This window comes from Temnothorax americanus, unplaced genomic scaffold, assembly GCF_048541705.1.
Source record: "Temnothorax americanus isolate GAGA-0224 unplaced genomic scaffold, ASM4854170v1 Scaffold28, whole genome shotgun sequence".
Taxonomy (NCBI): Eukaryota; Metazoa; Arthropoda; class Insecta; order Hymenoptera; family Formicidae; genus Temnothorax; species Temnothorax americanus.
Window position 1 is genome coordinate 889,734 of NW_027509421.1, and position 13,972 is coordinate 903,705.

General features: G+C 44.5%; 1 protein-coding gene across 6 annotated transcripts; it reads right to left on the bottom strand.

The window, feature by feature from the left end:
- Positions 1 to 105: 105 nt before the first annotated feature.
- On the bottom strand, positions 106 to 13,938 carry LOC143899703 (interference hedgehog). 6 transcript variants are annotated; one of them, XM_077410190.1, is made up of 10 exons: positions 13,791 to 13,938; positions 12,661 to 13,652; positions 11,935 to 12,158; positions 11,241 to 11,855; positions 6,623 to 6,703; positions 6,278 to 6,535; positions 4,216 to 5,208; positions 2,556 to 3,380; positions 2,353 to 2,468; positions 106 to 1,765 (listed from the first exon to the last, which is right to left on the bottom strand). In XM_077410190.1, the coding sequence occupies exons 5-10, from the start codon at positions 6,690 to 6,692 to the stop codon at positions 1,592 to 1,594; spliced, it is 2,436 nt and encodes an 811-aa protein (XP_077266316.1). In that variant the 5' UTR covers positions 6,693 to 6,703; positions 11,241 to 11,855; positions 11,935 to 12,158; positions 12,661 to 13,652; positions 13,791 to 13,938; the 3' UTR covers positions 106 to 1,591. The 6 variants fall into 6 exon arrangements, with proteins under 6 accessions (XP_077266316.1, XP_077266314.1, XP_077266313.1 ...); XM_077410188.1 differs by having other exon boundaries at positions 2,556 to 3,383; XM_077410191.1 differs by having other exon boundaries at positions 1,625 to 1,765; positions 2,343 to 2,468; positions 2,556 to 3,383.
- Positions 13,939 to 13,972: the final 34 nt, after the last annotated feature.

The window sequence follows — 13,972 nt, forward strand, 5'->3', positions numbered from 1 at the left end:
CTTAAAGCTATATTGTACAGTCACGCTTGAATAAAAAAAAGGAATGTTTTACAAAGCTTTCACTTCATACAGGCACGCGCGTGTTTCACACACACATTTTTCCAGTCCTTTTTGAATATAATTTATTTTATAAAAATTAAGTACACAAAATGGTGGTATACATGTACAGAAGTATATAAATAATCAGTTATTTTTAATTCATCATTATCTTCAGGCAAGATGTGTAAGGCACATGTACTCATTCGTGTCGCTTGAATGCTATCCTAGTATGTACAATGGATATTTTCACTAGCTTCGCTGCCAACTTACAGAATTGCGAATTGCAGTACTTTCCATTAGCCAAACATTCTAAATAATTTATTAGAAAAGTTTTGTACACTCGTATTTACAATTTTCGTCTTTTGCCGTTATACGCAAAATACCAATTATATCAAAATATAAATTTTATCACAATCTCCTTTTTTTCCCGCTCGCAATATAAACAACGTTCTACATATATGTATATAATTTTGACAACAAATCACCGTCAGAGATATCGTGACGTGTTGTATTGCATTGGTCATGGATGACACATTAGAAAGTTATTCAACCACTCTGTCCGCAGCTAGGAAAACATTTATAAAAATAACAGGCATACACACCAAGAAAATGTTAACAATATATGACTCAACCCCATTATGTCTTCATTATTCAATAAAAAAAAGAATATTACTAATAACTCTCTATCGTAAAATGACACTACCTTCTTTTCAACATTGGCGAATAGTTGATGTAACTATACGTATCGTGTATCCTTACGTTATGTACTTTAGATACATAAGCTTTTTTATTGTAAAACTCTTAAAAAGCAGCCTATGTATGAAAGTGATGTAAAAGTGTGTACAACGCGCGAAAAGGGATTAAAAAAATTACTGAACAACGTTGTTCGGTGCTCACTAGTTTACGACCGTTAAGTAGATATGTAACAGTTAAGTCAGTTATTTCACAGGTACATTAATTAAATTTCACATCTACTTAACGGAACAAGAGTCTTAATAACGTTTCCTTATAAAGAGAAAGGGAAAGACAAAAAATATGTCATAGGATGCAATCAGATCGTTTTTTACTTTCTAATTACGTACTATAAAATGGGACTATTTCGGCTGTCGTGAAATACTGTCTGTGACAAACGGAAGACGTGGAAAGAAATATCTCTTTTCACATTACTATATACTCGATTATACTGAATGTAAAAGGTGCGTTGTATTTGCCGGGAAATCTGCGACGTCGCGTATCTTTTCCCCGCGCAAGTTGCGCGAAATTAATCCCAATCTACAGTAACGATACGTTTGAGCATATCTACTTAAGACACCCTGTAAATGTCTTGCAACAGTCTCATAGTTGCGATAATAGCTGAATACGTTAAATACAGTCTATAAGTTAAGTTTCTCGTTGAGATAACGTGTCGACAAGTCCTTACGTTTCTTCCCGCGAAATAAAGTTCGTTAATAGGTTCGTACGTTCGATCAACGGTGTAAATGTCCGTCCTCGAGGATGCGGGTCGGGTCGCATTCTTACCGTCTATAAAATAGAGATATAGCTGCAATCATTCTCACAAACGTTGTTCGATAGGCAGCGGCCCTTGGCGCAGAGACGACGGCTCGTTATGTGACGTGACGTTCACGTCAGACCCGGCTGCGTCGCCGTTGTTATGGCCGTTGTTGCTGCCATTGTTGTTTTGGCCGTTTAGAAACGACGTCATTTCCATCGATGACTGTTGCCCGCTCTGGATTTAGAAACATGCGTGTTCGTTCGTTCGTTCGCTTCTTTTTTCAGATCTAGAGCGTGTAAGTGGTAACGTGCGTGTCGCGTTCGGAAAAACAAAAGAAAAGCGGCTCCAGAGAGAGTGCAGAGAGCGAGTAGAATTAAAGAGCAGCGCGCGACCAATGCTAAAACTAGAAAAGACTAGTCTCCTTAATATATCGGGCAATTTAATGTCGCATTTACACTATTAGACGAGAGCAGAAGTTGATGTCGAGTAAATGTGAGATCCCCGTAAAAGTCCTGCTGAACCATCTTGCTCATAATTCGAAGATAATTCAGCGGCAGAATCTTTTTATATGCGACTAAACAGATATTCCGCGCTCGTCTAGAATCGTACTGACTTCCGGAAGGAAAGTAAATGACTGATCACAGAGGTAAACAACTATGGTTCGAAGAAATCGAGTACACAAAATTGTACACGGAGAGCTTAAGAACGAAATTCGATGCTTCTCATTATCGTTCGGACAAACGCCGAATGACCGAATTCAGTTCCGTTACTTTCTTCCGGTGAAATAAAAGTGCCAGACGTTGTTACTTACAAATACTGACCTTAGGCTGCATTATATCTTCGGACGTGTCGAGGCCGGCAAGCGGATTGGACGTAATGTTAATCTTGGAGTCTGTGACTCCACCGTTCATTACTCGTCCGTTCGTTATCGGTTTACCTGCTCGTCAAAAGAAAAGAGAATGTCATCTTTATACATTCAAGATTACGCAAAAACTGCGTTTTATCAGTTCGTTAAGTCATGTACCTTCGCTTTGCGACTCCTGACTTTGCTTATACTTCGCTCTTTTGTATAGAAATCTCGCTGCGAAGGCGAGAGCGATCAGAATGAGCGACGCTCCAAATACCCCACCGATTATGACGTGTATACTGACATTCTTGTTACTCTCGCTCGGTCTTAATTTATTTTCCGCCACCACTTGCTGAATCGGATGCTCGACGACGGGCTTTTTAGTTTTCTGCCGCAATATTTGGGAAAATTCCGACGCCGCGTCTACGGAGAAGCTTTGGACTTTGAATTCGTATGTGGTGTCGGGTTGTAAGTGGGAAATGGTCATGTTAAAAGCATTCTTTCCCTCGACGGTGGTCTTCAGATATTCGCCAGCTGAGGTGGAGGCCCGATGATAAATGTAAAACCCGTCGATTTTCGCCGACCTGTCGGGATTCTGCCAAACCAACAACACCTCATGTGGTCCCAACGCCTCAGTGTTGGTCAACAAGGGTATCGGCATCCTATTGCTATCAATGCCGGTATCCCTGTTGAGATGAAAACGCATGGAATTCCGGCTCAGCTTGTTATCGTTATTCGAGTACACCGCGGCAATCCTGAATCGATAGGTATGATCGGGCTGCAAGTCGGTCACTTCGAAGGATCGCACATGAGTCGGTATCTCCGAGTTAGCCGTCATCCACTTCGCCTGTTTACCATTCGTCTTCGGGCCGATCTCTCGATACTGGACCTTGAAAAATTGTATCGGTAAACCTTTGTTCTCCGGCACCGACCATCGCACCATGACGGAGATGTCGGACAATCTTGTGACGTTGGGCCGATCCGGAGGTACCAAAATCACTGCTGCTGAAAGGACCACGAAGAGAGAAATCAATTTTTTTGTGATTGAAATATAAAAAATTGCAACAAAATTTTAATTTTAATCATCTCGGTACGGGGAAATATGTAGAATATAAAATAAATTAAAAGCGCGACCATAATAACGATACTTTTAATAATGTATATTTACGCAGTCTTTCATAGTGATTCGCCCTGCTTGTACATTAATTAATTAGAACTCATAGATATATATTGAAAGAACTGTCCACCAAAGGCTACACCATTGAGCCTGTGGTGGGCGGTATAAGCAGAAGGAAGACATCGTTCGGAGGAAAAGTGACAAAAACAACTAGCTTGCTCGCGCTGCCGCCTTCGGAGGCTCGCGAGCTCTGGTCAGGGGCTCCGCCTCCCGAACCCCCACGCAAAAAAGTTCGATCTTCTTGCTTTGTATTTAATATATCAACCTGGATGTTATCCGTCTAATACAAAGATTGACTTCAGAATTATATATGCAATTGAAAAGGAAAATTGGATATATAAAAATAATTTGAATGAAATTGAAAATGCTATAATTTTTCAAATTGATTCAGTTTCTTTATGTTGTTTATGAAGTTTTATATTCAACTGAAAATCTCGGTCCAAAGCGTAAGAGTGTAAATTAATCAATATCCATAATACGTTAAAATTAATCGTACAAAAAGCGCCTTTTAATTTTATGTTTAACAAAAATTATGAGTTCTGGAATTTTTCACGAAAGAGAACCGTCCCTGAAGGAATTTAATCAGCGATATCTCAACCAAACGTTTGATAAAACGATAAGAAAATGTACGAAACGACGATAACACAAGCAAATAACTACCTGCGCCTCCCTTCTTCTTTCCTTCTTTATTCTTGCGTCTACCACCGATCCTGGTATGCTTATGCCTCGACATAGTGCCGTCCGGCTTCGATTCAGCCTTGCCGCCGACAATATGCTCCGTCGGTTGAACCTGCAACAGGTTGTATCCCGAATGCGATCCGTACTCGTTGCTGGCAACGCATTGAACGATCCCGGCGTGCTTCTTCTCGACCTCGGATATGATAAGAGTGGAGCCTCTCATCTCCTGTGTCTTGCTAGGCACCAGAGACTCTCCGTTGATAAGCCATTCGACGATTGGTTCCGGCTCGCCCGTTACGTTACACGAGAGCTGCAATTTTCCGCCCTCGTGAAACTTACACGCGCTCGGCTGTCTCGTGACTCTCGGCGGTTCCACCACCCTCAAGATAATCGCCGATTTGATCTGTCGGACATCGTTGCTCCATACGCAATCATATTCCCCGCGATCGGATGATTGCACGTGGACCAACGTCAAACCGATGGATGACTTCACCGACTTTGACGGTAGAGAGCCGCCTAGGCGACTCCAAGCGACGCGCGGCACAGGATAACCAGCGCCGAAACACTCTAACGTGACATTCTTGCCACGCGGAACAATGTATTCCGTTTGCGGCTGTTTCGTGAGATACGGTGGTTGGAAAGTCAAGTTCCCGTGTACCGTCAAGATGGTCTTATAGTTGCTCTTAAATGTTACCACCGTTATGTAATTGTTAACGCTACAGTGGTACGACCCACTGTCTGTCGTTCTGACGTTCTTGATAACCATGGTCCTGCCATTCACCAAATCCGCGTCCTTGATAAGCACGTCGTTCTTGTAGAACTGCACTATGGCTTCCGGTTCGGAATACGGTACGGGACACGTGATGGGCACGGTGTTACCCTCCGCCACCGCAATGAAGACATCATTCTTATCAGAGAAGTTCTGTATCGTCGCGAGCGTCAATCTCGCTGGATCCGATGCTAAACCACTGATACCTGTGAGAAAATTAACAAGAATTTATGTAATCTCTCGGTGTATACTCTAGAACGGCTACTCTATCGTAGATAGTACAATCCTGACATCATTTTGCTTCCTCATAGAGGAAGCTTTGTAATGGTGAAAAAATTTTTTTTCGAGATTTTGATAGAAATAGGTTTAGAATGTTCTAAAATGTCGAAAAATCATATTAGTAAAAAATGTCCGGAAGTATGTATGTATGTGTGTGTGTGTGTGTGTGTGTACGGATTTTTGTACACGCATCTACTTCTACAATTTTTTAGATATCAGTTTGAATTTTTGCACACAAATAGAGTATCCTAGAAAGTATGTCCTCCTCAAATTTTATTGAAATCGGTCTACCGGTATAGATTTTATGCAGATTTTCCTTTTTTTGAAAAATGTGTTTTACGCTGCTGTTTTCTCAATATTTGAGATAGCGATTAATTTTTAATTTTATTATATTTTCCAGTTTTTTCTACCCCTATTTCATATATAATTCATTAAAATTTGATTGATCAGATCTCGTATTACACACATTTGAAATTTCGAAGAATTCGTACATACATAGAAGCTTTATAAAACTTGATCTGATCAACCAAATTTTAACCAATTATATATGAAATAGGGGTAGAAAAGACTGGAAAATATAATAGAATTAAAAATAAATCGCTATCTCAAATATTTATAATATCGGGCTGATTTTTTTTATCGATAAAGTATTGTTTTAGTTTTTAAATGGACAAGTATTTTTAGTATTTTTTAGTGAATGTATATAATTATTTACGCAGTCCCCAAAAGAGTTAAGTGTGAAATCAGAACCTTTGCTAACAAAGCTTCCTCTATGAGGAAGTCAAAACAAATAAATACCGATAATTATACCTCGAATAAAATAAAAACTTGCACACTTAGGAACTATGAGGAAGCAATGTGCAAGTTTCTACTTGCACAATTAAAAACTACGAGAAAACAATGTGCAAGTTTCTACTTGTTGTATTACATATAGTTTTCAAATAAGACAAAATGGATTATTGATTGAACAAAGCATTAATTTTCGCGGTGACTCACCGAAAAATGCGATGCAACGGTAGTCTCCGGCTTTCGACTCGTTATCGAAGGTGACAACGTGCCGGGACGTTTTGCCACCGACGTTGGGGTTGGGCACCGGGGTCCATTTGCTCGAGCCCAGAGGCCTGTGGTGCCAAGCGAAACGCTCCGCGGGGATATTGAGGCTGCACTCGAAGTTCACGTCGTCATTCAACGGAGCGGCCAGAGGTTGCGGGTGTCGAGTAAAAGACATACCCAACTCCTGTATCTTGTCGTTCTCTGTTACGAACATCAAAGACAACATTATTATTCTCTTTCGCGCGGCATCCGGAGTATATTTACGTAACACTGTCTTAAGAAGCTCACCGCACGTATACGCGATCGGACTGTAGAACAGGATAACGATGATGCCACATAAAGAGGAGATAGATGTCATCTTGACACATTCTGCAAGCACGAAAGAAGACAGTGCCATTAAGTTAACTAGACATTTCGCGTGCTACTGGTTGTTTTTCCGGTCCTTCGACCGCGGGAAAGCAAATATGCGGCTGGCAGAGTGTCGGCGAAGACCTACTAAAATTAATACCGAGCAAGCATACCGTTTAAGTTTAGAACGCCGAGTTCACGTGAAAATAGAACACATTTTTCATCCTAAATTGAAGACACGAAATGACAATGACGGTCCAGCTTAAAGTAATTACAAGTTTTACATATGATAAAATACAATACATATCATTCTGTGAGGAAAATGGGTAACAATTATCCATAAAAATATAGTAGGTATACATAGCACGTATACAAAATCGTTCTGTTTCATAAAATTTCCTCATTGCAATCTTTGCAATCCCTGTTTTTAAAAAGATTATTACATTTGGAAGATTTTATAGAGGGAAAGAAGGGAAAAAAGTGCAGCGGCTAAAAGACGTATAAGCAAGAGAGAACAAACCTTATGCGAATCACAACGACGAATGACAACGAACAATGAAACATAACGGGTTTTTGTTTCTCGCGTAATAATAACGAGAAAAGGGAGTCGGCTGGGTGACGCGTGGCTGTCTAGAAAATATCCATATACGGCGTCGAAAGCTGCCGTTCATTGCGCGAACCGTTTTACACCCACGTGCCCGCTCGCGCGACTCGCGAGGCCATCAGCGCGCCCGCGATGGCGAAGAGCGACGGTAATAATTCTTTTTCCTCGAGCTGTAGCGTTACGATACGTCGCTATAGCGCGCGTATGGGTATATCCATTCGCATCACGGATCGCGACGTCGTACTACGCACCCGCACACGCTCGCCTTTTAATGTACCTGAAACTATCGCGTCGACGTTTTCCCGACTGCGGAAAAGGTTGGCGAACGAGAACGCGCCTCGGTCCCTCGGCGAAGCGACGATTAAGATGTTTCATGCACGAGGAATACCCCTTTCGAACCTGATTAATGCACAATGACTATGTTAATGCGACGGTTGTTTAACCCTTAAATGCCCCCTGGGGTCCAGCGGACCCCAGACCCTTTACAATGATATATTTTCAAACGTTTTTGCCAAAAATGAAGCTCATGCTCCCCGTGATGACAGTCGAGTGCGTGACCTACCCGTTTGTACACTTAGCGGTACTCAGTTTACTTAATTTTTTATACTATGTTGAACGTGAAATTTTAACAATATAAGCATTTTATTCTTTTTTCTAAGCCGTGAACAACATTGAAAAAAATTTTCACAACTAAAGATCAAAAAATCAATGAGTAAGGAGACATTTTTCATGCTGGGGTTTTTTAGACCCCTCATGTCATTTACGAGATTCTTGAGAGGTGCGGCAATTAACATAGCGATCACATTTAGGGATTCTCGTCTGGTGCGATCTGTAGCGTTTTCTTCCGCGTCGATTACCTTCATTCGCAGTCTATTCTTTAGTCTAAATCTTATATCTCTCCGTATCTTTTTCTGGAAACGTAATGCGAGAGAAGACGCGCGGGGACGATTTTAATTGCGAAAGTTATTACAGTTAATTCACACGTAAAGAAGATTCGGTAAATCCTCTTTCTTAATAGTTCGTTTTTGTACCCTCTCTGAGCTTGTATAGCGAGACTCGTGCGTGCACCGGGAGAGCGAGGAAAGAAGTTGGGGGGGGGGGGGAGAAGAAGAAAAACAGGTGTGGAAGAAACGCAGATAGGAAGCGTATAAAAGAGATCCGACGAAACAAGTGTATTCAGGCGTTGTAGGACGAAAGGGGGATCAAGATATCACGCAGGGGAGTGCGGGAGCAGCTAAAAGCAGGACCTCTCATCCGTTATCATCCATGCACTCTGCCAGCGCGTTCTCCGCTCCGAAATCTCCCCCGCGTCCTCCTTTTTTTTTTCTTAATCTCACCTGTATTCGCGGCGGCGATTCCAGGTCCCCGTCGTTGTCGCGAACCCCTCGATCCCATTAAGCGCGCTTGCGAGACAAATGAGGGGCGTGGAGGCGAAATTCAGATTCGCCATCAGTTTTATCGCGAACTCGTTCTCCACTCGACCGCATCGTTCCCAGGTAATAATGCGAAACCGACACTTCTCGATCGGATTATTGAACCGAAAAAATCCACTTGTGCCACGAGATACGCCGCGATCTGCCCGAATCGGCACGCGCGAGAAGCTCTTCCGACTCCGTCGAGAAACTCGGAGGGACGTGAATTACTGTTTTACATCCCTAAAATGACACGTTAAACCCAACGCGTTCACCTCACTTGCTCCGAAATTCCCTTTCTCACTTTCACAGAGTTCGCCTCACCTGTTAACGAGACGGAGGAACCCGTCCTTGCCGCCGCCGTCGTGATCGCGATCCTCGATCCCATAAACGCACCGCGAGAGACGGTCCTTCGCTGGAATACTAATGACACGGATAGTCATTTATGGCACGGCCACGCATTCCGCGTTAGAGCAGGAAGGAGAGCCCGTCTTAAAGGATCAGAGCATTTTCTCTCGGAGCGGTCAGATTTTTTTTCGAGTGTTAGATTTTTCAGATTTCTCACAAAAGATTAGGACGGACCTCGGTCATCTACCTATTCTCGTCCGTGTCTCCTATACATAAACCGCGTCGAATTGAATATTCAAAATAACAGGCAACTCGGACCCGTGTCGACTCAAGATCTACGTGACACTGACAAAACTTGTACGTTAATTATATGAATATCCGAATATTATCATTGTATATTATATATATCCGGTTATTGAATTGTAATTTGCATTCGGTACTCGGAAAAATACGTACACTAAGAACGCACCATCAAATTGTCAATTGCGTATTGTCCGTGACAATTTCTCTCGTAATTAATCTCTCCTACGCAATACTTTTTCTTCTCTATTGCACTTCATAAATTTTGCAGCGTATGACACACATCACCCGCCTGTGTATAACACACCACGACGATTAAGTCGTTAATACGACGGCGCGACGGATTAGGTATATGTAATTACGGCGCCGCAGATTGCGCGTGCAAACCCATCGGTCGCGCGCGCGCGTGCACGCGTTCTCGCGTTCGTGCCAAGAGGGGCGCGGAGTGGACAACCACTGCTTTGGAATTCGGCTTCTTTATTTTTACGAGAGGTAACATCGGAAACCAGCCTCTTTGCGGCCCTTCTCACCTGTTACGTACCCCACCGCCATTTACGCTACCATTTAACCAGAAGTTAAGAGTCTCCTCGTACATAAAACACGGTGCGGGCTGCCGTCGCGCCGATAATCTTCCGGCATACACACATACATCCGGCATGCACATTTTGGAAATTTCTATGAAATTACATCATATATCACTAGAAGGCTATGAATATTTAAAACTCTCTAATTACCATATTTTTACACTACAGATCGCACCAGACGAGAATTCCTAAATGTGATCGCTATGTTGATTATTCTTCCTCTGCATCAATCGACATCGATTTCGATTCTCACGCGCGCCGTACAACCGTTTGATTAGCATAATATTAATTAAAAATTAAATTATTAAATTGAATCAAAGGAGAAGATACATCATCATATTAATTACTTGTATTACACTGGCGCTGGTGAGAAAATTATACCGATTGATTAAACAAACCGTCGCATTACATAGTCATTGTGCATTAATCAGGTTCGAAAGGGGTATTCCTCGTGCATGAAACATCTTCATCGTCGCTTCGCCGAGGGACCGAGGCGCGTTTTCGTTCGCCAACCTTTTCCGCAGTCGGGAAAACGTCGACCTGATAGTTTCAGATACATTAAAAGGCGAGCGTGTGGGTGCGTAGTACGACGTCGCGATCCGTGCATGGTGTGAATGGATATACCTACGCGCGCTGTAGCAGCGTATCGTAACGCTACAGCTCGAGGAAAAAGAATTATTGCCGTGTCTCCTCCACACTTCGCATCTTCCCTCTTTCTCTCTGCATCCTTCCCTGTTTCTTCCCTCTTTTTCTCTCTCTCTCTCTAGGCGGACGATCTCGGCTCCGGTGCAGGTCGATCGATCGCGCGATCGTGGAACCCGGTCGTCCGCTCGGAACCGCTCGCGTCCGATCGTCCGGTCGCCCCGCGCGTCGGAAAGGGAACACCACCAACACGCTCCGGAGGTTGCGCGGCGCCTCGTCTCGCACGTAGAAAGTGCAAATAGAACGAGCGTGTGCCCAGTGCCCACTCTAAATACAGAGAGCGTAACGCAACGCGGATGGGAAGATCCGGATCCAGTGTCCGACGTCCGTAATTCTCTCCCGTGGAAACGGAAATCTCCGGAGCGTGTTGGTGGTGTTCCCTTTCCGACGCGGGGCGACCGGACGATCGGACGCGAGCGGTTCCGAGCGGAGGACCGGGTTCCACGATCGCGCGATCGATCGACCTGCACCGGAGCCGAGATCGTCCGCCTAGAGAGAGAAAAAGCAGAGAGAAGAAACAGGGAAGAAGGCAGAGAGAAAGAGGGAGAGAGAGAGAGAGGGAACGAGAGAGATAGAGAGAGAGAGAGAGAGAGAAGTGGCGTGCCTACCCTTTTTCTCGATCCCGCCGCGCCGACCGAAGCCGACGCCGAAAGAGTGATGTCCTCCGCCCCGCGCGTCGCTCGCCGACCCCGTGGGATGTAATTCGGGAAGACGGACGCCGCACCGCAGGAACGAGACCCGAGAGACCCGATGAAGATACGCGGCCGCCGCGGCGGTGGCCCGCGTGCTCCCTTCGTAGAGCTTCCTCTTTTCACGCCGGGCGCTTCCCCGGTTTCTCGCGCGCGCACAAGAGACGGTCACCCTCGTCTACTTCATGTTCTTCAGCGCGAACTCAACGGACGCGCGCGCGGTTTAGGTACACGGCGTCGCGGGACGACGCGGCGAAACGGGACACGGCCGACACGGGACGGAACGGGACGCGCTTGACGACGAGACCGCTGCCGCCGCTGCTGGCTCTGGCCCGTTGCTGCTTGGCGTTCACCGGCGGCGACACTGGAATGCAGACCGACAGGTTTTGAACCGCGGCGGCGAGCGGCGACGGCGACGTGGTGGTGGCGGTGGTGGTGGCGGCGGTGATGGTGGTGGTAATATGGTGCCAGCCGCGATATAACTGATGCAGACTCCGCTTCTCTTCAGCTGCACCACGTTGTACCTTCTGCGCTCTAAGCGAAACAGGCACGATTAGACGCCGGAGAGAAAAGGAGGGAAAGACGAGAAGGTTCGCACCTTATGCAAACTTACGGAGTCGCGTGAGGCGTGAGGTTCCGTCTCCCGCACCTTCTACACCTACACCTTCTGATCCGAGAGCGAGACAGAGACATACGCCAGCGTCCGAGGGAAGGAGAGAGAGATACCAGTGGACGCTTGATAACTGGGATCTTTAGTTTCGTTCCGATTGGTAGCCCGCTGTCACGTGGCCTGGCGCGCGCGCGCTCGATTCAGCAACGTGGTCCGATAAACGTTTCCTGCGAAAAGTTCGACGTATATCGGTGCATAAAATCGCTGTACAAAGTTTATACGTGTTTAGACTTATAAACGTATATATGATTGCACGCAGTAATCGACACATATGTCGATTTGCTCGGGATATTCACACGTGTACGGCGAACGGCGACGTTTTCAAATTTGTTCGCGACATACGGCGCATGTCAGCGTTGTCAGCGACCGACAAGCTTCAAGTCGGGGACGACGCGCGTCTTGGAATTTGAAATTCGAAAAGTCGCGTGGAGGTGTATTTAAAAATTCGACGGAACACGATCTCACTTGCTCCAATCTTTTCTGTTCCGTAAAAAAAAAAGAGAAATGAAAAAAATCGCTTCTCGACATTCGATCGAGATTATATATCCTTCTCCATACTTTGTATTGTCAAACGTGATTATGTAATTATGAAACTGTTTTTGTCGAGCGACAAATAGCTCAAATTTTACATTAAATAAGAATGATTCGTCGTCTGTGCTATTTACTCACGTTATTTTTCCCCGCAAAACACGAACGTGCGTTTGTTGCGGTATTCGGAGACAATTCGAGCTTGTTGCTCGAGCATAAAACTTAACGCTTTCAAAAAAATCACATCTTCCGTCGAGGATCATGCTGAAGTGCTCGCACGTGTGTCTCTGCATAGATATATCACGCGATCTCGATCTTGAATATATAATATATATCATTCGCAGGAAGTCCTCTCCTTATTCGCGAATCTATTATTATGACAACCGAGAGGCGATAAATAAGCAAACGGTACGCATCCGTCTCACCTTGGACTGGCGGATGCCGTGGTCGCTCTCGGTTCCAGGATCGGCTATCGTCATCACTCCTCCCACCCCCCTCGCTCCCCCGTCGCTTCGGCGAAGCTAAATACGACACTTTTTATTTACGACCGAGGAATGTCAGCGCGCCCATCGTCATTCCCCATCCGTGTCCCCCCGCGTGTCAACGTCGAGAGAATCTGGTTGAAATCTCCTCTCGGGTCGGTGGTCGGGTCGCCCAGACGGGTGGCGTTAGCAGCTAACTTCATCCGATCAGTCTCCGTTCCGAATCTTGGCATATAATTCCCACGCGCGAATTTACGCTGACTTCGGACTGCTCGCGCTGCTGTCCACCCGATACTGTTCTCCGGTTACACTTTCTGCACTTATATCTCTCTCGCTCTTTCTTTTTTTTTTCTCTCTCGATATGATACATCCGTCTCAGCTTAAAAAGATAAATGGCAAACGTTCTAACAGCGAATATGACGTCTTTCTGTTATTTTCAGCGTATAATATCATCGTTACAAATTTATCCTTTATCCCTCTCGGACAGGTTCCGCGCGATTGAACTTTTTGTATCCTTCGCCTCTCCTCTTTTCCTTCTCATCAGTTCGTATACATCCGTCTCGTTTTCAATGCAGAAATAATAGCGCAATCACGAAGAGTGCAGCTGAGGACAGACTCATATCCCCTGCCTTCCTTTTCTTTCTCCTTTTTCTGAAAATTACTTGCCTATTAAAAATCAATATAACGCGTAGTAAGTCAGATATGGCATTGTCGAGGCATTGCCTGCCTTTTTTTTTTTCCAAATAATGAAAAATCCGCCGTTATGAAAACATTACAAGGGTAGATTACCATGTTTTTCAATACGTCGCAAATATATTCGTTATCAAATGTCGGAGCAGCGCAAGAATCGTCGTCATATTTATCCTTGACAAGCTATATGGTATATCATCTGTTTGTGTTTGGCTTGCACTTTTTGTGCTTGGAATCTTCGCTTTCTCTTTCTCCAACGCTCAATATGTCATATTTATCTT